The following is a 26,416-nucleotide window of genomic DNA, read 5'->3' as shown; positions in this document are numbered from 1 at the left end:
CTGCCCACACCTTTGTTAATATCCTGTTTATCAAACTCTCCCCAGAACACTTAGTTTGAGGGTGCCATCTGTTTCTCTTGGGATCGTGACCAGGTAGGTAGTATCATCCCCATTTTGTGGATGAGTAAACAGGTGGAGAGAGGTGAAGAAACTTGCTTAAGGTCACATATCTTAAAGGAACAGGCCCCGGATTCAAATCTGGACGGACTCACACCAGAGTTCTGCCTTTTCCATTATCCTTGGGCCTTTGTTGAAATTGGTGGAGCCAGACAGTACAGTCTTGTCAGGCTCTTTTATTTCTGTAAAGGGGGACGAGTCAGGATAAACACGAAGGGCCACCAGAACTTCCCAGCTGGTTGAATGGGCTGAGGTGGCCACTCCCTGCAGTTGAGGTAGGTGGCAAATATTTGCTCAAAAGGGGCAGCCCAATGTAATGGACAAATACACATGCCGTGTCCTACATTCCTTAAGTAATCCCACTCTATACAGCAGAAAACTGAGGCCCAGAGGAGTGGCACAGCCTTCCCCAAAGCCACCTCCCTAAGTGGTGGTTCTTCTTACGGATTCTGTCCCATAGGAAGCCAAAGCCCTTACACTTTTTAATCCATCCCTTTGGAGGCTGGGCACCGTCTACACTACACATTCACTCACATACTTTGGGAGGCATTTGAGCCCAGCAGCTTCCCCGGTGATGAGGAGACCACCAGCATACGCTGTGCCAAGCCCTGCCCTTGTCCTGAGCCCTCCCTATGCAACACTGTCCAGGAAATCCTCTCCATTTTACTATGAAGGAGGCACTATCATGGTGACCATTTTACAGATCAGCAAACTAAGGCTGAAATTTTAAGAAAACTGCCCGAGATCCCTCCATCGGCAAGTGCAGAAACCCATTCTGCAGATGAGACTAAAAGGCTCAGAGATCCCCCAAGACCACACAGAGCACAAAGGCTGTGGGGGCCTCAAGGCCCTCAGTCGAGGTGAGATCTTGGCCTTTTCCCACTCCAGACCAGGGAGCCTCTGCTCAGAGAGTCCCCGTGGCTGGTCCAGGGGCCACAGCAGAGGTAGGAGTCTCTCTCGGCTCCTGTCCACGTGCTCTCTCGGCACCTTGGGGTTAACCACTGCCCCCAGGCGAGTCACCTGCGCTTGTTAAAGTCCGGCTGCGGGCGCTTCAGACCCAAGGACTCGGGGTCAAAGAACCGGCATTTTAAACAAGCGTTTGCTCGCCCTCTGGCTCCCCGTCCCCCGCTCCAGGTGGCTCTCATCTCTGGCAAGTTTGGGAAGCAGCCCGGGTGCTGAGGCGCAGCTGCAGCTCCCGGCCTCGCCGGCCACTTCTCTCCTGGAAGTCCCGGGAGCTCGCGGGGCGGGGGCGGGCCAGGTGCGCCCAGTGCCGCCCGGTGCGCAGCTCCGCCCCGGGGCGGGGCCTCACCTGCGGCCGCAGGTAGGCGGCTCCCTGGTAACCGGGCCCTGGCCCGGGAGGCTTGGGCGCGCGCAGCCAGCCGCGGCCTCACCAGGGACCCAGACACGCTCACGGGGGCCGCCGGCGGCGGGACAGGAGGCTGGGCGAGGGGCCTCCGGCCGCTCACCATGGTCAAGACACGCTGCTCCAAGTTCCTGCAGAAACTCGGCTTCTCGGGCGCAGGCCATCAGTACGAGCGGCTGGAGAGGGGCGAGTTGGAAACCTTGGTGAGTTTGGACGACGGGGCGCGGAGCGTGGGACCTGACCCTCCACCCTCCGCACCCCACGCCCCGAGCCCGTCCGCGTGGCGCGCACCTCCAGCCCGCCCTCCACCGCCCGGTTCTGGAGAAAAGCGTCTCAGAGCCACGCCAGCTCGCGTTTCTGCTCCGGCCCAGCGCTCTTGCCTCTTAACCCCGTTTGGCGGATGCGAAACTGAGCGCGAGGCAGTTAAAGACGTCCCTCCAAGGGCTAGAAAACGACCTCGCTAGGAACTTAACCCAGGTTTCTCCGACTCCCGACTCCGGAGAAATGAAATTCCCGGGTCTCCACAGCTAGGCTGCTATATGGATTTTCAAAAGCTACTTGAATTGGGGGCGGGGGGAGGAGTGATGTAAAACCAGCAGCAACAGAAAACTGCGCGCATGTTTTAGCAATCATAGAAATAATGGTGAAAGTCAAGGTAACAGTAGCCAGGCCTCCCAGCTTCGCTTCCCATGTCTCCAGTGCCCTTTTAAAAAACCACTCAGGTTTGTATATTGACTTTGCAACCTTCAGGTGACTCTTTAGAATAAACCAACAAGATTCGCAGGGAGGGGAGTGCTTACTAGCTGACACATCTGTCCCCAAAAAGCCCTGCCACTTGGAGGAGCCAGAGGTGACAGTGGTGACCGGTGACTTTACTACTTTCTCCTTAGCTTGTCATCAGAACTCACAGCAGGATACCAGAGCAGAGGGCCCCGAATTTCTAAGCTTAACCAGTCATTGAAAAGTAAAATCCTGAAATAGTCCCCCGGGGGGGCGCTCACCTGCCTTTCGAGTGGTGAAGGGAAACTTCAAAGTTTACTTTTTAATGAACAGATCAGCTGGAAATACTTGATTTAAAATATTTAATTTCCTCCCAAAGAATGACAATAGTCAAACAGTTTGGTTGTAGGATTCCTAAATATTGGTGCATTTTCAAGTGGCATTTTATAAATGGACTAGAGGCCCAGTGCTCAAATTCATGCATGGGTGGGGTCCGGCTGCCCCCATCAGGGTGATCAGACTGCTGGTGGGGCGGGGAAGAGAAGGGGATGAGGCAGTTGGCTGGCCAGCCCGCTCCCAATTAGGGGGGGTGGGGGCGTGATCAGGGGCAGGTGACTGCAGGCGGTTGGCTGCCAGGCCACCCCCCCTGGAACTCCCGGTTGAACTCCCAGTTCAGGGGGCAATTTGCATATTAGGATATTAGCAGGTGAATTCTGGCACTAGGGTGGTGGACCACAGGGCTGTGTAACTAGTAGTTCTCAAATTTATTTTTCTGAAGCACTGTGTGTTAAACATGGATTGGGTAAAGAGTTCCATTATTTTGCCAAAATCCATTTCTCTCCTGAGATGCCATGCGATGAGTTTTGTTAAAGAAGTTTGAGGTTAGTTTGCTAACATGGTTGCCCTTTCTATGTTGTTTTTCTTTCCACTGTTTGGTTTTTGCATTGCGCTTGGTATTTTTCAAACACTCCTGCTGTGTATGTACTTGGTTATGATCAGATTTTATGAGCTGTCCAGGTGCCCCGGGTATCATCCAGGTGTGCCAGGCATGGGGATGAAATAGCATGAGTAGAGCTGCTGGGGTGAGCTCGATCTCTGCACCGAAATGGACTTCATTCCCCCCCAAATTTTTAAAGGGGCCTCAAGAGGGTGGGACAGGGCTTCAGCCTGTCTGTAGGTGTGAGGAGCAGGGGCTCCCCCCTGGGCTGTGGACCTGTGCTCTCCGCTGCACCCTGAAGGGGGTGTGGGATGATTGTCAGTGTAGTGTGACCCAGGCAGCCAGCATCAAAGGCAGGCGGAGAAACACAGTGTAAAGGCAAATGGGGAGTGTGATGAGGGAGGGAGGCCAGCCCACCCCAGGGAGGCGACCTGCTTACTGCCAGCTCAGCTCAGAGCCCAAACACCTCCTTTGCTCTCACTTTTATGCCCTCCAATTGGAACTCTTTTTCCTCTCAAGAAATTTGAAAAAAGAAGCAGAGTTTGCTACAGTGATTGTTTCCACAATAGTCCTCACTCTTTTATGAGCACATGTTGTACGCGGCGCGCTGGGCAGTCTCAACCTCCCAACCACTTTGCCCCGTCACCCAGTTATAATAGTGGTTACTGTTGAGAACTTGCTGCATTTCCTCCTGGGTCTCTTCAGTTCAAGAGAAGTGTTATTGTAACCATGAGAGATGGGGATGTCAAGGCTCACAGCGGGGCCAGGCACTAACAGTACTTCTCTATAAAACAGAGTTCATGGGGCAGGCTGACAGCCAACAGAGAAACCAAGAGATGTTTAACATGCAGAGGTCCCAGATGTGATGGAGAATAAAGAACAGAGTGACTGGGTGGGGGACAGGTGGTTGAGACGGGACTAGTATGGAGCCAGAGTTAGAAGCATCAGAGGCAGGAACTAAGCACAGTTCTCATGGCGCCTAGGACATCTCACTCTGGCTGTATTTCCATTGTAATGAAAAGAAAAGTGTAAGAGAAACCCCCTTTATTACTGGGAAAAAAGCTTCTCTCTGCTGACCTGATGGTTGGGTAAGGAGAATGCTGGACCAGAAATACCTGCTTCCAGGATGACTCGGTGAAGGTTGTCTTGGACCCTCAGGGCTCCCACCTCTTAACTGAGACTGCCTGGCTCCACCTGCACCGCCTTCCTGGTTGGTGAGCGGATTCATCCTCCTGGAACTCTGCAGGGGGAAGGCTGGGTTCCAGCAGACTCGTGTAATGGCAGGGGGAGGATCGGCTCCCATGCTCACTCCCGTGGTTGCTTGCGGGTCTCTGAGCCTGGCTAGATAGTCCTCTCCCCAGGGCTGCCTCAAGGATGCTTCCCCAAGGATGAATGGCCTAGCCTCCTCTCAAGGGGGCAGGATTACTAGGGTGTGAATTCGGGGAGGCTGGGATGATTGGGGGGTGTCTTAGAGGCTGCCGTGGTAGAAAGAAAGCTACCCAACCATCAGGTCAGCAGAGAGAAGCTTTCTTCTCAGTGGTAGGAAGAAATCGTTTCTTAAATGAGATCATTCACATAAAAACCATGTGCATGGTGTGATCCAGAGTTAGCGAGTTTTGTTAGTATTTTTATTAGTCTTAAGTTCTATTTATTTAGACTCTTTTAAATTGGATTTTGATAATGCTCAGGCTGAGAATGTCTACTTACATGTACAAAATGGCATTTAAGTGTCTCAAAAATGTGTTTGCTGGTTTAGTTTGGGGCCAGCAGCCTGTGAACGCCCACTTGGGAGGCTGTCAGTGGGTAACTGTAGAACTGGCTGGGTCACTGGGAGAGGAAATGAGCGGCGGGCATTGTGGAAAGAATATTTCTTCACTTGGTCTTGATGACCATCTTGCTGCTCATCGACTGTGGCAGGCAGCTGTGTACAAAGACTGGATTCACACAAAGCCCCGCTGGCAATGGGACGGCACCTCTCAGTGGTGCGACATTTGAGGGTTAACTCATGGGTGCCTCGAGCACTTGCTGCACGATGATGCCACTGGTTTTCTCGCTGAGCCACAGAGAAACTCTCACCCCTTCAGCATGTCATGATTATTGTCCCCCATGCAATTGTGACTGTTCCCCCCAATACCAGCATATTGCCATTTGAGTGACAGTTTTGCCTTCATTGAATTATGCTCCTATTAGATTTTTTTAAATCTGTTTTTTATGAACCAGGAACTATATATATATATATATTTTTCTCCCTTTCTTTTTCCTTCCTAAACGTGTCATGGTTATTTTCATAAACCACAAGGAAAACTTGCACAATGTGAAATTCTCCTTCACTCCCCCACTTTGCTCCCACATTCCTCCTTGGTGTGTTTTGAGGTTGTGGGTACTATTTGCATCTAATCAGTCTGCAGTAATCAGATGGCTGTTTGCTTGGGCAGTCCTGGCCCCTTCCTTGCAGTTCCTGAAAGGCTGTGGTTAGCAGCACTAGAGCCTGTGATCCTAGCTACCTAGATGCGCATTCTGGTTCTGCCGCTTGCCAGCAGTGAGACCTTGAGCACATTCCTCAGTCTGCCATGCCTTGGTTTTCCTTCTGTACATGAGGTCATGACTGCACACACGACAGAGACCTGTTGTGGAGTGGAATGGTCACAGGAAGCTTTTAGGGCAGCACCTGACCACAGTATTTATTATTCACACCCAACTCTATGCTTTTTTTTTTTAATTCTCACCCAAGGATATTTTCACCATTAATATTTAGAGAGAGTGGAAGGGAGAGAGGAGGGAGGGAGGGAGACACAGAGAGAGAGAGAGTAAGAGAGACACATTGACTGATTGCCTTCTGCATACACCCTGACCAGGTCCGGGGATCAGACTTGCAACCAAAGAACACGCCCTTGACCAGGCCGATGCTCTAACCACTTAGATAACCTATTATTTTTATTTTTTTTTAAAAAAAACCTATGTTTTTAAAAATATACATAGGGTAATTCTGTGTACCTGCACCCTCCCCATTTCTGAAGTATACTCTAGGACAGTTCAGGAGCAGTTTCTTGCTGTGTAGGCGTTTTTATTTAACCCATGGATGGGCATTCAGATGGTTTCCTGTTTTAATGATTAGAACATTGTTCCAATGGACATCTGTGGAGGCTCCACGTTATTTTGAATCCTTACAAACGTCCCCGCAGAAATCTGAGGCTTCGAGGGTGCAGTGGCCTGTCCAGGGTTGGAACCCAGGGCTGCCTGGATTCTGTTATGGAGTTTTCTCTCTCCTGGCCTGGTTTCTCTCTATAAGTTTCTGTTTTCCCCACTGTCATTAGTAAGTATTTTATGGAGATCCATGTTGAGGTTGTCGGTAGCCTGTTTCTCAGACCTTTAGTTTTAGCATCCATTGATGATCTTTGTTCGAATCAATTACTCTTACAGTGTCTGCGAATTCCTCCCTCCTTGGTTCCTTGGCATTTTGGTATGAGGAAGAGCTTCCCCTTTACGTATTTGGTCATTTATTTCCTCATTCATGTATCATTGTCAAGTCATGGATTCCTATTTTATTAAGGGTGTAAAATTTTGTTAGCATCCCTCATTTTGATATTCAGATTGTCCCAGATTTGGCCAACAGGAGCCTCTCCATGGTGACATCTTGAATCTTGGACATTTTTTTTTTTTTCATTCTTTGAGCACATTCCTACTTTCTGGCACAGTAAGAAATTCCAGCCTCGTTTGGTACCTTCCCTGCCCCAGCCCTGGATCAGCCAATTCTCCTAGGATTCTCGGCTCTTTTTACTGAAGAGTAACATGGAGAACCAGATCTGGGGCGAGGTGTGCGCATGCTGGGGGTGTCACTGCTTCTAGGCCCTCTCAGAGGTGTGTGTGTGTGAGAAACCATAGATTTCAATCAATCAATTCCGCAGGGTCAGTGCCAGCTCTCTGTATGTGTAACTCCCTTCACCAACAGTGAGAAGGGCAGCTCCCATTATCCTCAGTATATTTACTTATTGCACAACCTCCCTGTATATAAGAAGTCTCCTCACCTTGCCAACCAATTGTTGGCTCGGGGTCAAACTGGCCACCACCTTGCTTGGCCACCTCCTCACTTGGGCCTTGACTGCCTGTAAACAAGATATGTATTCTGGATGTCACATTTCATCCTATTGTAGCTCTTTGCTGCTGGGGCCACACCACCATTACACACACACACACACACACACACACACACAGTACCTAGATATAATTTCAAGGACTGGGAAACACCTCTGAACCCATCTTGACTGGAGTTGAAGGAGCCCTGCCTCAGCAATCCTCCTTATGGAATACCTTATTCCCATTTGACAGAAGAGAAAACTGAGGCTCATAGTGTTGCAGAAGGCCGGAGAAAACCAAGCAATGCTTAGAGAACTGGAGTTACACTTTATGATTATGATTATTAAGTGCAGGCCCAGAGAAAAATGCCTTTCAAATGCTGGGCAAACAACATGGAGGAAGCTTTCCCTATTTATACTTTTTTCCAGTTCTTTGTCTCCCAAATAAGGGTTTTTCCTGTCCCTTTTGCAAGTTCTTAAAGAGCCCTATGTGCTGGGGCTTTGAGACCTCAACCAAAGGCCTGGCCTGGCGCCAGCACTGATAACTCCATCTGGGGATGGTTTATGGCCTCTCTGGACTGGGCGTAATCTTATTTTCCTTATCATTTAAGCTAGCAAGCGTTTACAGAAGCCAAAATAGCAGGTTAAAATTTCAAACCGCAGTTTTTATAGAAGATGGATGCTTCAATAGGAGTTCGGGGACTTGCTGCAGGTCAGACAGCTGGTAGCCGGGGGAACTAGAATTAAAGCCGAGATTAGTGAGATGTGGGCCTAGTGCTGTTCCCTCCCCCTGGCTTGCTACATTTAGGGGTTCCCCCCTGACATTGAAAGGTGTTGGGCAGGTCCTCTTGAGTCCATTTGTGATGCTCTTGCCCAAGGATCCTGCCTCCTGTTTCCTGTGCTCCACAGAGAGCCAGCTCCTCGTGGTTCCCCTGTGCACCACTTTGCCCACACTGTGCCTGGGGCCCTTCTTCCCCCACCTTCCTGAGTTAATCTGCTCACCTGCTCTGTCTTTCCTTTTCTGAGTATCCCTGTACTAGGAAGCCCCCTCTTGCACGGGCTCTGCCCCCACGCTTGGTCAGGACTGGGTTTTCCCTCTTTGAATCATCAATTCTGACTGTGGTGCAGGATTCAAAAAGGTACCAAAGGGTGTCCAGTAGGAGCCTCTCACTGCCTCTGTCTTCCAGCCTGGTGTGAGGTGTGCCTTATAAACAAGCAAATACACACTCTCCTTTTTGTGTTACATCGGCTAATGTGGTACAATATTGTACATCTTTTTCTTCCCAATCTATTGCTACTGGTACCACTCCTGGGAAAACTGGTTGGCAGTGTCTACTATAACCCAAGGGGTGGATACCTGTGGCCCAGCGGTTCCACTTCTGGGGATGTGCCCAGGAGAAATGAGGGCTTATATCTGCTCAAAGACTGTTCGTAGCAGTGTCGTGTATGATAGGCCAGACTAGACTAAGTGCCCAATCACATGCAAATCTATAATAATAAAAGTGTAATATGCTAATTAGACCTGACATCCTTCTGGACAACCTTCCAGATGAAGCTGAGGCTGTGAGGGAAGCCCTGGTCCCAGGTGCCTGCCAGTGGCCAGAGGGAAGCCGGTGCCGGCAGCCGGGGGAAGGAAGGCCTACTCTTGCACGAATTGCGTGCATTGGGCCTCTGGTAGTAAAATAAATTATGGCACATCCATGCAGTGGGATACCTGAAATACTACACAGCAATGAAAGAGAATGAATCCCAGCTGTGAAACCACATTCATGGAACAACACAGATGAATCTCAGTAAATGACATTGATTGAGAGTAGCCAGACATAAGAGTACCTGATGTGATGTTATGTGTGTGGGGTCCCAAAACAGGCAGAACACATCCATGTTGATAGAAGTCCAAACGTTGGTCAGCTTTCACAGGGTGAAAAGGGCACGAGGGAAACTTCTGGGAGCTGGAGAGGTGCCAGGCTGCATCCTGGTGGGGTTACTCAGGTGCACACGTGCAGAACGGCACCCAGGTAGACACCTCAGATTGGCTGTTTTGTCCTGTCATCATCATGGCCTGTTAGCTGTAACCTGTTAGTTGGACACGCTTGTATTGTCTAGCTCCTTCCCTTGACGGTCCAACTTCTAGAAAGACTTGGGGGCACCTGCTTGGACTCCCACGGCTCTCCAGGGCCCAGGCACTTCCCGCCTGGTGTTTGGCCTGCGAGCCATGGGCTTTTCTGCCCTCCAACGTGGTGGCCTCTTAAGAACAGGACCCTATGGGGTTGGTCTTTAAATGCGTCTCCACCCAGGTATCCTCAGCTTAGCTCTGGCTGCATATTAGAATCACCGGGGCTTTTAGGAATCCTGAAAAGCAGGCCCCACTCTGTTGACCTAGCCATCAGGATAGGCCATGGCAGGTATATTTTTACAAGATCCCAGAGGTTCCCCAACTTTGTAGTCGCTGCTATTATAACCCCCACTTTCTGGAGGGGAAACTAAGGCAGCCAATGGGTGGATTTGGACAAATACGTTGAAGAAATAAGTGCTTGCATCAGTCATTGAACAGGGAAGCAATCCTTGGGGTCTAAGCCAGTCAGTGCTTGAAATGAAGTGACTCTGAGCCCGGAGGAAGGGCAGAGAGAGCCCAGTTCTGGCGCAGGAGGCTGGCCCGCCCTCAGGTGCCACGTGCTTGCTCTCTCAGCCAGCTCGTCTCTCAGCAATGCCATGTTTGCCCTGTGCGGTTCCCTCCGGAAGCCTCCGCTCGGTTAAATATTGGCGCTGAGCTGTCAGCTTGGGGAAAACACTCTAAGACATCCTCGTTCCGGACTATTTCCTCGGGGCTCAGGGAGGCCCCACTCGCCATCGCCTACCCTGGGATGCCAGCGTGGGTCTGTTTGCTGTGGGCAAACAATACTTTGGGGATCACAAAGCAGGCACAAAAGGTCACGCACTGTGTGATTCCATTTGTACGAAATATGCAGAGTAGGTCGGTCCATAGAGACAGACAGCAGATGGGTGGTTGCCAGGAGCTGGGGGTCGGGGGTGGGGAGGGGGGAGAAAATGGGGAGTGACTGATAATGGGATGCGGTCTCCTTTTGGGGTGATGGAAATGTCTCAGAACTAGATAGAGGTGGTGGTTGGACAACATTGGGAATATGCTAAATGTCACTGAACTCTCTAAAATGGTTAATTTTATGCTATGTGGCTCTCACCTTAATAAAAAAGAACTTTTTAAAAAAAGGAGACACAAAGGAGAAGGGAGGGGGGGGCTCCCCCTGACGCAGGTTTGACAGGGGTGCCCCACGGGGCGCCTGACTTCCATCAGGACGTGCCACTCTCGTTACCAATGGAACATGTCATGACACAAGCCGGACAGACGCCTACAAAGTGTGTGCCCTAAGGGAGCGAGAAGGCCACATGTGAGCACCTTGTGCAGAAGTCACCCCCATGCGGGCAGGGGCCCGAGGCCACGTGCTCAGTCCCAGGCCCAAGGGCTCTGCTCCCTGGGAATGAGACAGAGTGAGCCTTCGCGGGTGGTGTTTCGGGTCCCGGGCCCCATCCTAGCAGCCTCGGGCCCCATCCTAGCAGCCTCGGGCCACAGGAGGGACCTGGGAGGCCCCCCAAATGGGTTGAGAAGGGGATGGGAGGTGAACAATTGGAGACAGCGAGTGTGGACGACTTTGTTACCGAGCTTGATTGTGGCAAATGAGAGAAGGAAGTGTGGACGTCTCTATTGTGAGCCCAGGCACGAGGCTCTGGTTCAGGTGGAAAACCTGAAAGAATATTGAAATGCTTCCGGGAGAGAGTGGGGACAGAGGAGATGAAAGGCGGAGGGGGTGGCAGGGCAGGGCGAGGAGGTGGCGGGGCGGAGGTCTGAGACCTCCAGGGGTTCAAGATAGTATAGGGAGTTCCTATCTGTGACCTATAATGGCTTCATCTTTATTTTATTGAGGTGAAATTCACATAATGTAAAATTAACCATTTTAAAGTGAACAATTCAGTGGCATCTAGGACATTCACAGCACGGTGAGACCACTACTTCTAGTGGAACCCCGAAAGAGGGTTCCAGAACATTTGTGTCACCCCTAAAGGAAACCTCACCCCATTAGCACTCACTTCCACCCCCCTCCCCTGGGGTCAGGACTTCCTGATATGTTTTTTTGAGGGGAAACACCCCAGTCCTTTTTGTGGCTGAATAATGTTCCACTGTGTGGCTGGAGCACGTGGTGTTTGTCCACCACTCATGGTTGGGCACTGGCTGTGTGGATGGTGCTGCTGGGATCACCCATGAACATGCATTTATGTGAGTCCCTGCTTTCAGTTCTGTGGTCACATACCTGGGAGTGTGTAGATGGCTTTTACTTTGGAGGCCTCCCACTGGTCTCAGACTCTGACCACATGGTAGGTAGGCGTGTCCTCAGCCAGACCTCCCCTCCAGGCTGCCTATCCCTGCCCCTCCCCCGTAACCCCACAGGCCTCTTTCAGCCACTTGGCTGGCTCCCAGAGCTTGGGCAGCCCTGCCCTGCACCTGTCAGAGCCCACCAATTCCTGAGAAAGGGTGTGCACTCCTGCTAGCCTTTTTGTTAATCCTCACCCAAGTATAATTTTCCCATTGATTTTTAGAGAGAATGGAAGGGAGGGTTGGAGGGGGAGAGAGGAAAGAAGGAAGGGAGGGAGGGAGCAGAGAGAGAGAAAGAGAAACTTTGATGCCAGAGTTGGTTGCCTCCCCCATGCACACCTTGGGGCGGGGGATCAAACCTGCAACCCAGGTACATACCCTTGACCAGAAATCAAACCTGAGCCCGTTGGTTTGCAGGCCAATGCTCCAATCATTGAGCAGCACTGGCTAGGGTGACTCCTGCTAACCTTGATCCACAAAGGCAGGGAAGTTGTTTTGTTGATTTTCTGGATATTTTTTATTATGGTAAAATATATATAACATTTACTATCTTAACCATTTAAAAATATACCTATTTTTAAAATATTGATTTCAGAGAGGAAAGGAGAGGGAGAGAGAAATAGAACATCAATGATGAGAAAGCATCATTGATTAGTCTCCTCTTGCACGCTCCACACTGGAGATCGAGCCCACAACCCAGGTATGTGCCTCGGCCAGGAATTGAACCCTGACCTCCTGGTTCATAGGTCAACACTCAACCACCGAGCCATGCCGGCTGGGCTTAACCATTTTTAAATGTACAGTTCAGCAGCATTAAGTACATTCACATTGTTGCACAACTATCACCACTGTTGGCATCCAGAACTTTTCCATTGTCCCTGACTGAAACTCTGTCCCCATTAAATATTCACTGCCCTTCCCTCCCTAGCCCCTGGCAGCCACCATTCTCCTTCCTGTCTCTATGAATTGGTTTCATTCCTACCGGGCCGGTCAGTGACAGAGCAGGATTTGAACCTGGCCTGTGCCATTCCAACCTCTGTGCTCCTTTTGTTGCACTCTGCTCCTTCCTGTTCTTGAGTTTCCTACAAGTAGCTGAGCCACCCAAGCAATGTCACCATCACCGTGTTTCCAGCCAGGTGCTGAGGCCTGGTCCCCACAGGGGGTCCTGGGCTGGCATTTACTGGGAGCTCCCAGTGGGTCTGGGCTGCATTAAGCCATTGATATGTATGCACTTGCTTGATTCTGCGAAAGCATGACCAGGGAGACATCATCGACCCCATTTGGCAGGAAATGACAGTTAGGTAAACTGAGGCTTGTGGCTGAGAGCCTGTATTCGTTCCACATGGCCAGCAGAAATAACTGCATGCACATTTCCAGGGGTGTCCTGAGCTCTGATTGATAACTGCCTTGGGAGCAGCCCGGGGTACCAGACATTGGTCCTGCCTTCTGGAGTGGCTGCATTGTGAGCGGATAAAGGCGTTTAATGACCACCACTTGCTGGTGACTGTGTCAGTGGCATCACAAAGAAGTCAGGATGATGAGGGTAGAGCAGGTTGACTGATCTGATCTGGGAAGATGTCAAGACAGAATAATCCATCTATCTCCAAGCAGTGTCTCACCCTCAGTACTGCTGACCTTTTTGTTCCAGATCATTGGGGGGGCGGGGGGCTGTCCTGTGCTTTGGGGGGTGCTTGGAAGCATGTGTGCCTCTACCCACTAGACGCAGCAGCACCCTCGCCCGCCAGTTATGATAACCAAACATGCCTCCAGGTGTTGCCCAAGTCTCCTGGGGGCAAACCGCCCCTGGCTGAGAATCCTGCCTTAGAGCCTGGTGTGGCGGCCACGAAATGTGCATGGGACTCCTTAGGGCCACTAGCAAGGCCCCTTCACGGGGGGCACAGGGCTCCTCCATGGACAGCATGTGTCTCATGGGCCCCGGAAGCAGGCTGTGAGCTGGTGTGCTGCTGCCCAAACGTACCAGGCTTGTGGGCGAACATGGGGGGTGGGGCCTGCTGAAGCCCACTGAAGGCTGCTGGGTTTTCCTCCTCAGAGCAGCTGGAATCTCCCCACGTGTTTCAGGCATGGTGTGTGTGTATGAGAGAGGAGGGCAGAGAGGTGGGGGGAGGGAGAGAGAGGCCTGGATTTACATTTTCCAGGGCCACGCGGGATGCTGAACAAGAAGTGGATTGGGTATGGTCATGCCGCAAAGAAATGGCAAGACCGAGCTCAGCCGGGAGAGCAGGTCCTTTAGGGGAGCACGCCCCTGTCTGTGGTGTGAGTGAGAATGGAGCCCTTTACCTGGTATGTGAGGACAGAAGCAGCATTCTGTGTCATGTTGTGAGGCAGTTTTCTTAGTGAGTCTCGTACAGCGACCGTGACGGTGGCCTACGGAAAGCTCACGCCGGGCGAGGAGCCTGCTGAGTGGCCGGTGCCATCCCCGCGTGCTTCCTGGCCCCTGCCTAAGCGGGCAGCACCCCGGGGACAGAGGTGGTTAGTAGAACATTTCTAAGCGAGTCAGGCATGTGGGAGCTGTCGGGGGGCTGGCGAGAAGGGAGAGAGGAATTTGCGGCCTCTGCTCTGGCTGCAGGAAGAGGGAAGAGGTGAGCCCTTCCTCCTGCCCGGGCCCAACAACCTGGTAGAAAAGGAACAGATGGTTATCGTGTCCTGGGCATAGGAATTCTCAGAATAATTCTGCAAAAGCACTGCATGTTTTCTGGATTCTGAGGTTTTTTCTGTGTTATGTCCTCCCATGCCCTCCAGGTGCTCCCTATGCTTCTTCCCAGGCCGGTCAGACACCCAGAGCTCAGCGGGCTCCCCCTTTCTTGGGCTAGTTCAGAGGCTGCGAGACCCCTGTCTCCATCAGGGACACTCCACAACATGCTGCAAGCTGATGGAGAATCCCAGGAGTTCAAGGTTCAGGGCTCTAGCTATGTAAACTGTTGCCCTGCTCTGTCAGCCTTGTGAGTTCCGATTCTATTAAATAAGGCTGCTTTAAAAACAGATGTGTCAGTATTAGCCAACAACCGGAAACAACCCGAATGCCCAACAACGGCAGAACAGATAAATACATCGTGGTGTACAGTGGTCCCTCTTATCTGCTGGGCATATGTTCCAAGACCCCCAGTGGATGCCTGAAACCTCAGATAGTACTGAGCCCTATATATACTATGGGGTTTTGTTCTGTACATATATACCCTTTCACTTAAAGAAAGCGCTTTATGACTCTTTTTAAAAAAATATATTTTTACTGATTTCAGAGAGGAAGGGAGATGGAGAGAGAAATAGAAACATCAATGATGAGAGAGAATCATTAACCGGCTGCCTCCTGCACCCCCCACACTGGGGATCGAGCCCACAACCTGGGCATATGTCCCGACCGGGAATTGAACCATGACCTCCTAGTTCATAGGTTGACGCTCAACCGCTGAGCCACGCCGGCCTGACTTTTTATTTTAATTTTAATTTTAATTTTTATTGTATACCTGAGTTGCCAGCATCACGACTCTTGTGCATTGGGGCCATTCCCAAGTAAATAAAGGTTACTTGAACACAGCACTGCCATACAGTGACAGTGCATCAGATAACCAAGACAGCTGTGACTGGGAGTGAGGAGCGTACACAGGGTGGGTACACGGACAAAGGGATGAGTCACACCTCAGGCAGGATGGAGCAGGTGGGGGCAGGATTTCATCACACTACTCGGAACAGAGAGCAGTTTGAAGCTTGTACATTTTTTATTTCTGGACTTCCTTGGTTAGTATTTTCGGACCACAGTTGACTATGGGTAACTGAAACCATGGATGAGGAGGGGGGCTGCTATGGTTATTCAGTGGAATATTATACACCCATGAGACTTAGCAAACCATTGCTGCATGCGACGGCCTTGGTGACTCTCACTAAGAACACTGAATAGAAGGGAACCAGGTGGGAGAGAGTATGTGTTACACGTAACCATTTATATCAGCTTCAAACCCCAGGAAAAGTAACCTACGTTGGTGAGACCATGACGGCCATTCCCCTCCAGGGGGTCAGGTCGCCTGCAGGAGCTCCTGGGGCCGGCTTGTCCGTTTCGTGGTTAGGAGGCTGGTTATACGGCTCAGTCTGTGACACTTTGATCTGTGCAGTGAAGATGCGCCCACTTTCTAATTGTATGTCATACTTTAAAAGGACGCATCCGGCCCTAGCTGGTTTGACGCCATGGGTAGAGCATCGGCCTGCGGACCAAAAGGTCCGAGGTTCGATTCCGGTCAAGGGCACGTACCTCGGCTGCAGAGCGCATGCAGGAGGCAGCCGCTCAATCTGTTTCTCTCACATCGATGTTTCTCCCTGTCTTTCCCTCTCCCCTCCACTCTCTCTAAAAGTCCATGGACAATGTCCTCGGGTGAGGATTAACAAAAACACAAACAAAAGATGCATAAGCACAAAACCTCAGCTTGCTTAACAGCAATCTGCTTTGTTCACAGTTTGATGAACAATGTGAGTTGAAAGCCATCGAGAAGGAGAAGACGGTGGCAGCCCTGCCACCCAAGGAGGCGAGCAAATGCCGCAGAGAGGATTTGGCCGAAGCACTTTACGTAAGAATTGGATTTGCACTTGATGCCAGTTGTGGGAAAGGTTTCAGATGAAGCAGAAAGGAACACAGTGTCCTGAAAGCTGCTTTAGAATTCTGTGCTGACACTTTTGTTATCATTGTTTAAAGAATGCTGTTGCCCTGGCCGGGTGGCTCAGTTGGTTGGAGCGTCATCCCGTGCACCGCAGGGTTTCGGGTTCAGTTCCTGGTCAGGGCACATACCTAGGTTTCTGGTTCGATTCCCAGTTAGTGCACATGTGGGAGAAACCCATCGATGTTTCTCTCTTACATCTATGTTTCTCTTTCCCTCTTTCCTTCTCTGTCTCCCTCTCTCCCTCTATGTTGAACTGTTCTGATTTCCTGTGAGGCCCTTTCCAGAGGACTGGCACCCCCCTCTCCCAGATGCTCAATTACTTGTTTCTCTGGATCAGACATAGAGAAGTCATAACACACACAGCTATACAGTAGCACAGCCAGTGGTGAATCCACGTGTTTTGACATCAAAGTTCAAATTCTTTTAAAAAAATATTTATTAATTTCAGAGAGGAAGGGAGGGATAGAAACATCAATGATAAGAGAGAATCTGCAGGCCCTCTACTGGGAATCGAGCCCACAACCCGGGCATATGCCCTTGACCAGAATCGAACCCAGGACCCTTCAGTCCACAGGCCGATGCTCTATCTGCTGAGCCAAATCAGCTGGGGCCAAAGCTCAAATTCTTAACCACCACCTCTTCTCACCCTTCATCTTTCATCATCTATGATGTTGCCAATTCCTGAAACCAAATTCTTGCATTCTGGGCAGTGCAAAATGAAAAGGAAAGGAAAGGAGAGGAGAGGAGAGGGGAGGGAACACCCCACTCTATAAAACTCTTCCCTGAGGCTGAAGGATGTTGCTTGCTTCACGTGTTTAATTTTCTTTACCTAGAAAACTGAGCAAACATAACGTTGTGTTTGAGTGTTCACTCATGGCCCACTTGGTAAAAACAACAACAAAAACACATTACTAATTGTGGGCACAGGCCACAATTTCAGGGAAGTTGGATGATCGTGCTTCATGCCAGGCTTTCCTGGAGAAGAATTCAAAAGTCTGTTTAAATTCAAGTCCTGCTGGTTAGTATTTGGAGAGAGAGAGGAAATGTTTTCCTTGCCTAGACTTTTTACACCACCTTGAAAGTGAGCTTGATTTTCTTTACTGAAAGGAATCCAGAAATCAATTCAGCGTTCCCTGCCACCTCTACCGCCTGGGAGAGCTGTCTTGTCAACTTTTTAAAAACAAGGGTAGCTTTGCTTCAGCCAGAACGTGCCATTTCCTTACGCAATTACCAACTCAAGTGAACTATTTTAATGTTAGTTTGTGTAAAGAGCTTGAAGCTGTGCCTGGCACAATGTGTGCACGGTACAATAATTTTAGCTAGTATTGTGGCTAGGGACAGGCCTTCTTTCTGTCATTTTACTTTATTTTTAACGGTGGTGAGTGCACAACATAAACCTTCCCATCATAAGAATTTGCAAGTGTCCAGCTCAGTGGTGATGAGCACATTCACATTGTGCAACCAATCTCCGCAGCGCATTCATGCACACTCTGCACCCATTGGACAGTCTCTCCCTTTCTGCTGCTTCCGCCTTTTGGCTATTGACAACAAAGCTGCTATGAACACACGTCACAAATATCTCTTCAGGATCCTCTTCCAACTCTTTTGGTATATCCACGCCCAGAAGTGAAATTGCTGGATCGTGTGGTATTCTATTTTGATATTTTGAGGAAGCTCCATATTGTTTTGTTACAGTGGCTGTACCATTTTCCAAGGACTTTTTTTTTCCCAAGAAGAAAATGTGTGTCTGCATTTCCCTGTGACAAATTTAGGCCGAGAGTTGTTGTTTTCCGCTGTAATTGTAGGGCAGGAGTGCCGTCTGACTGAAAAAGAATCGGGCTGTGGGTTTCCTTCTCTCTCTGCCCTTATGTGCTTACGGTCTTTGGTGGTGCAAGTGGCTGGGTGCAGAGTGGGGACTCTGTGGCGTGGGCTCCTCGGCACTTACTGGCCCACCAGTGAGCGTGGGCTTGACCGTCTCCCTCCAGGTGGACTTACAGAACGGGCTGTCAGAGTTCTCGGTGACCCAGCGCAGGCTGGTCCACGGCTGGAACGAGTTTGTCGCGGACAACACTGAACCCGTGTGGAAGAAATATCTCGATCAGGTAGGACCGTAGGTGTCATTCCCTGCATGTCTAATGGGGAGGGCGGGCAGTCTTTCTTTTAAAAAAAAATATTTTAAAATAGTTTTTTTAATTGATTTTAGAGAAAGAGGAAGGGGGAGGGATGGAGAGAAAGAAACATTGATGAGAGAGACATCTATTAGCTGCCTCCTGCATGCCTCCCACTGGGGATTGAGCCCGAAACCCGGGCATGTGTTGGTTCATAGGTCGATGCTCAACCACTGAGCCACACTGGCTGGACAATCTTTCTTTAAATATTCAGTGAGGGTGTCCTTGGACCAGTCCCAGGGCGTGGGGCATCTGTACGGCAAAAATAAAGAAGGCTCTCCTGCACTCAGGCTGCTCTCAGCCAGCAGGAGGGACAGCCACGAGGCTTCACTAACTCCCCAGGCAGCCATGATCAGGAACAGCAGTTGCTACATTCACAGAGGGTTTTCCACCTGCCGGGCACCATGCTAGCTGAGTAAGTAAACATTAACTTACTTTATCTTCCTCCTAATCTCCATTTTGAGATGAGGAGGGTGAATACAAAAAAAATGGAGATATCTCCAGACTGTGTAAGGGTGCCAGATTTAGCAAATAGAGACACAGAATGTCCTGTTAAATTTGAATTTTAGACAGAGGAACAAAAAACAATAGTATAAGTAGATCCCAAATGGTGCATGGGACCTACATCTACAAAAAACAATAACAAAAAAAAGTTTTTTGTTTATCTGAAATTCCGATCTTACTGGCGCCCTATTGTGTATCAGGCAACTGGAGCCTAAAGTCAGTCAGCAGCAAGTGCGATGCTGGGCCGTGAGCCAGGCGCCTAGCTGCAGGGCCCCCGCCCCCGTTGGTGCAGGCAGGGTGCTGAATGGAGGGCGCACAAATCAAATGCCTGGAAACCGCTGGGAAGAGGAAAGAAAAATTGGAAATGGACATGGCTGCAAGCTCCAGTTTAGAACTTAAGATCCCCATCACCCACCCGGTACCAGCTCAGAAAGCCCCAGTTAGCAGGCAGATATTCCCAGATACCTGAAGGCATTCAGGCTGCCTTGGTTTCTTCTCCCTGGCCCTTTGCACCCCTTCTCCCAGCCCTGACACCTGCCTCTCCTAACCCCAATCCCCGCCCCAACCCCATCCAGGCTTCAGCTGTTGTTCTATTGGCTCAGCATTTAAAGCTTTCTTGATTGGTTGGTTCAGGGACCAATCAGAGCACTCCTTGCAGCATCCTCACACTCTCCTCCAGTCCCCACCCTGCTCATTGGTTGGTTCTCAGGGCACTGGGATGCCATTCACTGATGCATGTTGGCAGCAAAATGGTCTTCTGCATGCAGGTGGCTCTGGCTGCCCAGAAGCTTTCTGGAATTCCGGTGTTGGAAGGAGATAGTGGAGGTTCCTGGAAGTTGGGGTTCAGGGAAGGAGGCGGACACACTGGCTGTGGGGCACATTTTCCTCCTACAGTCGGGCCTCCTCAGTTCTGCCCTGCCTGCCCCTTCCACTAGGACACCCCACCCCGCCCCCCATAGTTCCCCAGCCATCCTCCTTCCTGTCTCTGCCCTGTCAACCTCATACCAAAGGTTCTCCTCCAGCCTCCAGCCAGGGCCTTTCCATAAATAAAATCTCTTCACTTTCTAAGAGTGGGAATGTTTATTCATCTCAACCTTGTCTGTCCCTGGTCCATCGGTGGGAATCCTGGAAGGCAGTTCCTTTTGCACCCCTTCTCCCATCCCTGACACCTGCCTCTCCTAACCCTAATCCCCACCTGAGGCCCTGTTCCAGCCCCACCCCCTTGCTGAGTACAGAAAGCCCATCTGCACTCACTGAGTAACTCTTTACACTCGCTGAGCACCTGCCGTGTGCCAGACGTTGTGCATCTCCTATCCGTCTCCTCCAGTAACGGGGAACTCACCACTTCACAAGGCAGCCCTGCTGCTCCAACTCAGGAGACTCGCCGTTAGGAATTCCACCTGAGCACGACCCAAGACATGCCGCCCTGGAAGCATGTACTAGAGTCGGGCTCTCAGGGCTCCAATCCCGCTTTCCAGCCTTGTGACTTTAAGCAAGTTCTTGGCCTTCCTTGAGCCTCAATTTTCCCCATCTCGAAAATGGGACTAATAAACACTGTTCCGAGTTTTCCATAAGAAGAAGCTTAGCACGTACTGAGTTGCTCAATAAAGGTTGTCCTGTATCTATAAGTGGGCCCTGATTGGAGCATAGCAGTTAAGTGCACAGGGTAAGGAGTCAGCCTGACCTAAATGGATCTTGGGGAAATTCAGTTTCTCTCAGAGCCTCTGGTTGCTCCCTTATCAAGCAGGAGTCATAACAGGGACGTGTGCCCAGTAAATGGTGGTTGTTTTTATTGTTGCTGCTTGCCCAGTGTATCACCAGCTCCCCTCACAGTGAGGTTCCAACAAGCCCCTCGCTGCCTCTCCCTGACCGTGTGGGCTTAGAAGGGGCTCCAGGAGCCAGGCAGAGTCTGATCATCCGCGGCCAGGGCAGCACTGGTGGCAGGTGGGCTGTGCTTCCCGTTGGCTCTCTCACCTGTTTGCTGTGTGACCCCCGGGAGCCGATGTCAATGAAAGTGCAGTGGGGGCATTACAGGAGGGGGACCATTGGATGGCGGGGGTCTCTCTCCCCCAGCCCTGGGTCACTGTAGCTGTTGACTTGGAAGCCTGGCTCTGGGTAAGGACCCGGGTCGCACACGCTGCTGCACAGTGAGAAGCCCAGCGAAGAACCCACCTGCCCTGCTTTCATCTTTCAGTTTAAGAACCCGCTGATCCTGCTGCTGCTGGCCTCGGCCTTGGTGAGCATCCTCACGAAGAACTATGAGGACGCCATCAGTATCACCGCGGTGAGTGCACGGCGCCCGGGCAGCACCAGTCCCCAGACCCGCTCACTGCCCAGGGGCTTGCCAGGGTTTGCTTACTTACTGTGCAAGGAAAACAGAGTTCGGCGGTAGAGAAAAAAAGAGAATGCGGCAGAAAGAAAGAGAAGCAAATCCATCTCCTTCTCTGCCCCCGTGGGGGTGTCGGGGTTTATGTGGCCATCGCTCCGTTGGTGGGTGCCCAGGTGCTTGGCGTTTGGAACACGGTGGCAAGGAGTTCCTCTCCCATGACCCAGATGGAATTGCTCGATCCTGGCTGCGTGTGCAGCCGTAGCCAGTCTGGCTCAGTGGAAAGAGCATCGGCCTGAGGACCGAAGGGTCCTGGGTTTGATTCCGGTCAAGGGCACATGCCCAGCTTGTGGGCTCGATCCCCAGTAAGGAGCATGCAGGAGGCAGCCAATCAATGATTCTCTCTCATCGTTGATGTTTTTATCTCTCTCTCCCTCTCCCTCCCTCTTTGAAGTCAATATATATATATATATATATATATATATATATATTCAAATATATATATATTTGAAGTCAATAAATATATTTTTTAAAATATATATTTAAAAAGAGTAATTGTTTGTAATCTGTTACCTAGAGAGAACCACTGAGCGCCTTAAAACATTTTTTTTTAAATTTAGGTGAAAAGTCACATAATAAAAAAATCAACCATCTTAAAGTGAACAATGCAGTACATGTAGTACATGCACAATGTTGTATGACCACCATCTCTATCTAGTTCTAAAACATTTTCATTGCCCTCAAAGGGAACCCCATACCCATTATAGTCGCCCCCCATCTCCCCTCCTCAGCCCCTGGCAACCACCAGTCTGCTTTCTGTCTCTGTGGAGTCCCCAGTCCTGGATATTTTATGCGAATGTAACCACGCAATGTGTGACCTGATGTCTGGCTTCTGCTGAACCCCTTTTGATGGACGTCATTCCGGCTTTCTCTGTCTGTCAAGCACTCCCAAAATACAAACACGGACTCATTCCACCCCATGAAATTATTTGCTGCTTCGGTTTAAAAGGCTGGGGTTAGAGCAGCCGTGGGCAAACTACGGCCCGCGGGCCGGATCCGGCCCGTTTGAAATGAATAAAACTAAAAAAAAAAAAAAAAAGACCGTACCCTTTTATGTAATGATGTTTACTTTGAATTTATATTAGTTCACGCAAACACTCCATCCATGCTTTTGTTCCGGCCCTCCGGTCCAGTTTAAGAACCCATTGTGGCCCTCGAGTCAAAAAGTTTGCCCACCCCTGGGCTAGAGCCACACCTTCTGATGTGGAATGGTGTTTACAGGATGCTGTTGAGTGAAAAGGCAGTTTGTAAAAGAATATGTCTACACTATAAGGACCCTGTGTGATAAGTGTGTCTATGCAGAAAAATCTAAAGGGGTACCCCACAACGTGAACCTCTCATGGTAGGACTTGGGGTGATTTTGCTGCTCTTTTCTGGCTTATCTCTTTTCTAAGGTTCTGCACAGTACACTTATTTAGCAAACAAAAAAGAAATATATTTTGAAAGACAATGACCTCCCCTCACTCCCTGGACTCATGCGCTGTGCAGCCGGTGTTAACGCCCCTCCCGTTTGCTCCTTAGGCCGTGCTGATCGTGGTCACTGTCGCCTTCATCCAGGTGTGTATTTATTTCCCGAGGCCCCCGTTGGGGTGACCGGGCGTGGCGGGAGCTCTGTGGAATCCCCACCTTTGAAAAGCATGTTTGATGTGCTTCCTGCCAGGAGTACAGGTCGGAGAAATCTCTGGAAGAGCTGACCAAGCTGGTACCTCCCGAGTGTAACTGGTAAGTCAGAGACCTCTGGGACTTTTTGGTTCATCAGGGGAGCCAGTGGGCTGGTGAGTTTGGCACACTCTGTATCCCTTGTAGGGTGACATGGGAAACCATGTTGTACTGGGGTTCTGGGCCGGTCATCCTGCCAGTGGGTTACCTGAGTCCTTGGGTGTGTCATTCAACTTCTCTGGGCTTCCAGTCTGTCATTAGCATCTAGTCAGGGTGCCTGGCCTGGGGGCCACCGATGGAAATGGTCTCAGGAAGAGGGTGCCCCTGAAACCCGTCGTACACTGTGCAAAACTGCGTTTTCCCAAAAGAGAGCGTTCAGAGGTTTCATTGGATTCTCAAAGGGTGGACTCAAGAGGCTGAGATGCGGGGCTTTAACAAGCCGAGGCATCAGGACATGGGTTGAAGGGTGGGACGACATGGGAATGAATTCCAGGGAGTTGGTTAGCAGCCCACCAGCCTCTCTCCTGTCCAGGCATTTCCACGTTGCTGCTTGTGATCGCGCAGCCCTTACCAACGATATTTAAAAAGGAAAAGACAAAAATATCTGGCAATACCTCGTGGGCATTTCTGCTTAGCACAGTGTCGTGCAGTAGAACTTTCTGGAATGTTCTGTAATCTGTGCTGTCTAGTACATGTCCAGTTAAATATGGTTACTGAGGATTTACAATGTGTCAGAGGCAGGTATTACATGACCTGAGGTATTTTGGAAGGACTTCAGCATACAGTACCTATTTTCTGAAGGATAATTCTGGGGAAAGAACCTTAGCATATATTGAGTGTATATGGCACCATTGAGCCACAGGGCTGGTGGATAGCAAGATCTTGTGAAATAGAGTTCCACCTCTCCAGGAATCAGGAGTGTGTGTGTGTGTGTGTGTGTGTGTAACATAGAGAATAATGAATAATGAAATAGAGACAAAAAGGGTATGCAGAGGCACGAGGGAGGATGAATCAATGCAGGAAGGGTCACTGGGGACAGTAAGGATGCCTGGGCTTAATGAGGGGATGGATAAGGCTGTTGGAAATCCAGGTGTGTGATGTGTGGCCTCGTCCCGTGAGCAAAGGGAAGCGTAAATGATTGATGTGGTTTGATGTGACATTAAGTTTAAATATCAAGTCTTGACCTTTCAGGTGAATAGATACATGATTGATGTCCTCAGAAGTTTTGCTCCTAAAAGACATTTTATTCTCAGGAGCAGCGGTGGCAGGCAGCCTGGCAGAGTTGAAAGAGCATCGCAGATATGCAGCCTCACTCTCTGGGTCTCCAAGGCCTGTTTTACAAATTAGGAGAGGCACCTGCCATGCAGACCCTTCCTGCATTCCCTCCACCCTTTGTGCAGCCGTTAAATATTTATTGAGCACCTACTGTGTGCTGGGGAAAATAGTGCTGGGTTATAACGGTGAACATGATTAGGTGCGTTAGAGCCAACGAGACCCCTCAACACCCAAAGCCCCACAAAAACCAAAACAAACAAACAAAAATCCCTACAGAGGTACAGTGGTGGCTGGTGGAGGAGTGGGGACAACTTCAAGTAGCTGGAGGCCAGGCCCCCCGATCCGACATTTGAGGCCCGAGAAAGATAAGGAGCCAGCCCCGGGAAGAGCTGAGAGAACAGCCGCCGTGTATCTGATAGGTGCTCTTGGCTACAAGGAACAGAAAACTCAACTGCACAAAACACATGAGAAACTGTGTTGTCTCATGGCAAGGGGCCTTGGGGGGGGGGGGGCGGGCAGTGGGGTTAATTAATTGAAGATATTGGCACCAAGGACCTGGTCCTTTTAATGTCTTTACTCTGCCATCCTCAGCTTGTTGACTGTTCTCTGGCTGGTTCCCCTCATGGTCCTAGAGGCTGCAACAGCTCCAGCATCACAGCCAGACATGAAGGATCAAACAGGAGACAAGGCTCTGTGTGTGTGTGTGTGTGTGTGTGTGTGTGTGTGTGTGTGTGTGAACAGGTGCATGAGCCCCATCAGAATGTCCACTCATGTCTCAAAGGCCAGTGTTGCAAAACATGCCTGTGCCTACGCCAATCGTGGGCAGGGGGTGGGATCACTCCGCTGATCTCAGCCAGTCAGGACCCATCCCTGGGGCACACAGTTGTGGGGGGAAGGGTAGACACCGGAACAAGGCTGAATTCTATTATCAAGGAGGAGGAGAATGCCTGCTCCAGCATTCATGGTCACCAATGACCTTGAGACTAGAAAGAGCTGGGTGTGTTCAGGGGCTGGCCGGTGTGAGGAGGAGACGAGTCTGGATCGAGAGGGCCTTAGCAGGGCTTTGGGGTTTGATGGCAAGGTCATCAGAGAGCCACTGGAGGGTTTGATTTTGTACCCAAAGAGCTCTCTGCTGTGTGCGGGATGAGTTGAGGAAGCCAGAGGGGAGGCAGGAGTCCATCTGGGAGGCCACTGGAGGAGGGCAGTGTGTGGTGGGATTACAGTTGCAACCTGTGCACAGAAGCACGTCTGTTGTCTAGAGGTGGATGGCCCTGAGCAATGGTCCTGGCCCTGTGGGAGGGTGGGCCTGGGCTGCTCGGACACTGCAGATGCTCCTCCGGGCTCTGACAAGGCTCTGCCATCCCTGAGTTCTCAAGACGGGCTCTGCACACCCGGGTGGTGTCTCCTCTGAGGACACAAGCTACTGCCTCCATTAAGGAAGCGTTAGCACCACTGACCTAGAGCTGCAGGCGCTGGAGGCCGTGTGGCCCAGCCTCGTGTCCAGGCGGGTAAACAGGGGAAGCTCCACACTTCAGACAAGGACCAGGGTCTCCCAGAAGCCACACACGCTCCCCAAACATTTCCTAGGATACATGAGTTAAAAAAATAGCAGCCCTAACCGGTTTGGCTCAGTGGATAGAGCGTCGGCCTGCGGACTGAAAGGTCCCAGATTCGATTCCAGTCAAGGGCCTGTACCTGGGTTGCAGGCACATCCCCAGTGGGGAGATGTGCAGGAGGCAGCTGGTCAATGTTTCTCTCTCATCGATGTTTCTAACTCTCTATCCCTCTCCCTTCCTCTCTGTAAAAAATCAATAAAATATATTTTTTAAAAAAATAGCAACACTGCAAAGGTTTGTCCATACCTGAAAGGGAAAGTGTGTTTCCATCATCTTTGCTCATATTTATCAAAGTGCATAAAACTGGGATGTTAACATGCGTGCTTCGGCTTTTTACTGTTTCAAATGCAGCATAAGAGAAGGAAGGCTCCAGCACCTGCTGGCACGCGACCTGGTTCCCGGGGACATCGTGTCTCTCTCCATCGGAGACCGGATCCCTGCAGACATCCGTCTCACTGAGGTGAGGGTCCCAGGCCCTGGTCGGTGGGATGTGCAGACGCTTAGCTTCTCAGAGGCGGGCATTCTCCCTCACACCCGTGCACACACA

The 26,416-nt window shown here is 50.5% G+C and overlaps 1 protein-coding gene across 3 annotated transcripts in view; it reads left to right on the top strand.

Moving 5' to 3' along the window:
- Positions 1 to 1,450: 1,450 nt before the first annotated feature.
- Positions 1,451 to 26,416, top strand: part of ATP2C2 (ATPase secretory pathway Ca2+ transporting 2) — a 55,679-nt gene continuing 30,713 nt past the window's right edge. The window contains exons 1-7 of one of the 3 annotated variants that reach the window (XM_036345896.1): positions 1,451 to 1,683; positions 16,061 to 16,171; positions 18,247 to 18,363; positions 21,128 to 21,217; positions 22,841 to 22,876; positions 22,980 to 23,041; positions 26,221 to 26,329. In XM_036345896.1, coding sequence (XP_036201789.1) covers positions 1,585 to 1,683; positions 16,061 to 16,171; positions 18,247 to 18,363; positions 21,128 to 21,217; positions 22,841 to 22,876; positions 22,980 to 23,041; positions 26,221 to 26,329 — 624 coding nt within the window. In that variant the 5' untranslated portion in view covers positions 1,451 to 1,584. The remainder of the gene's footprint in view (positions 1,684 to 16,060; positions 16,172 to 18,246; positions 18,364 to 21,127; positions 21,218 to 22,840; positions 22,877 to 22,979; positions 23,042 to 26,220; positions 26,330 to 26,416) is intronic. The other 2 variants (XR_004973614.1, XM_036345897.1) reach the window with 2 other exon arrangements.

The sequence above is a fragment of the Myotis myotis genome, unplaced genomic scaffold (assembly GCF_014108235.1).
Source record: "Myotis myotis isolate mMyoMyo1 unplaced genomic scaffold, mMyoMyo1.p scaffold_m19_p_19, whole genome shotgun sequence".
In the NCBI taxonomy this organism is placed as follows: domain Eukaryota; kingdom Metazoa; phylum Chordata; class Mammalia; order Chiroptera; family Vespertilionidae; genus Myotis; species Myotis myotis.
The sequence above is the reverse complement of the archived record's forward strand: the minus strand, read 5'-3'. Positions and strand labels throughout refer to the sequence as shown.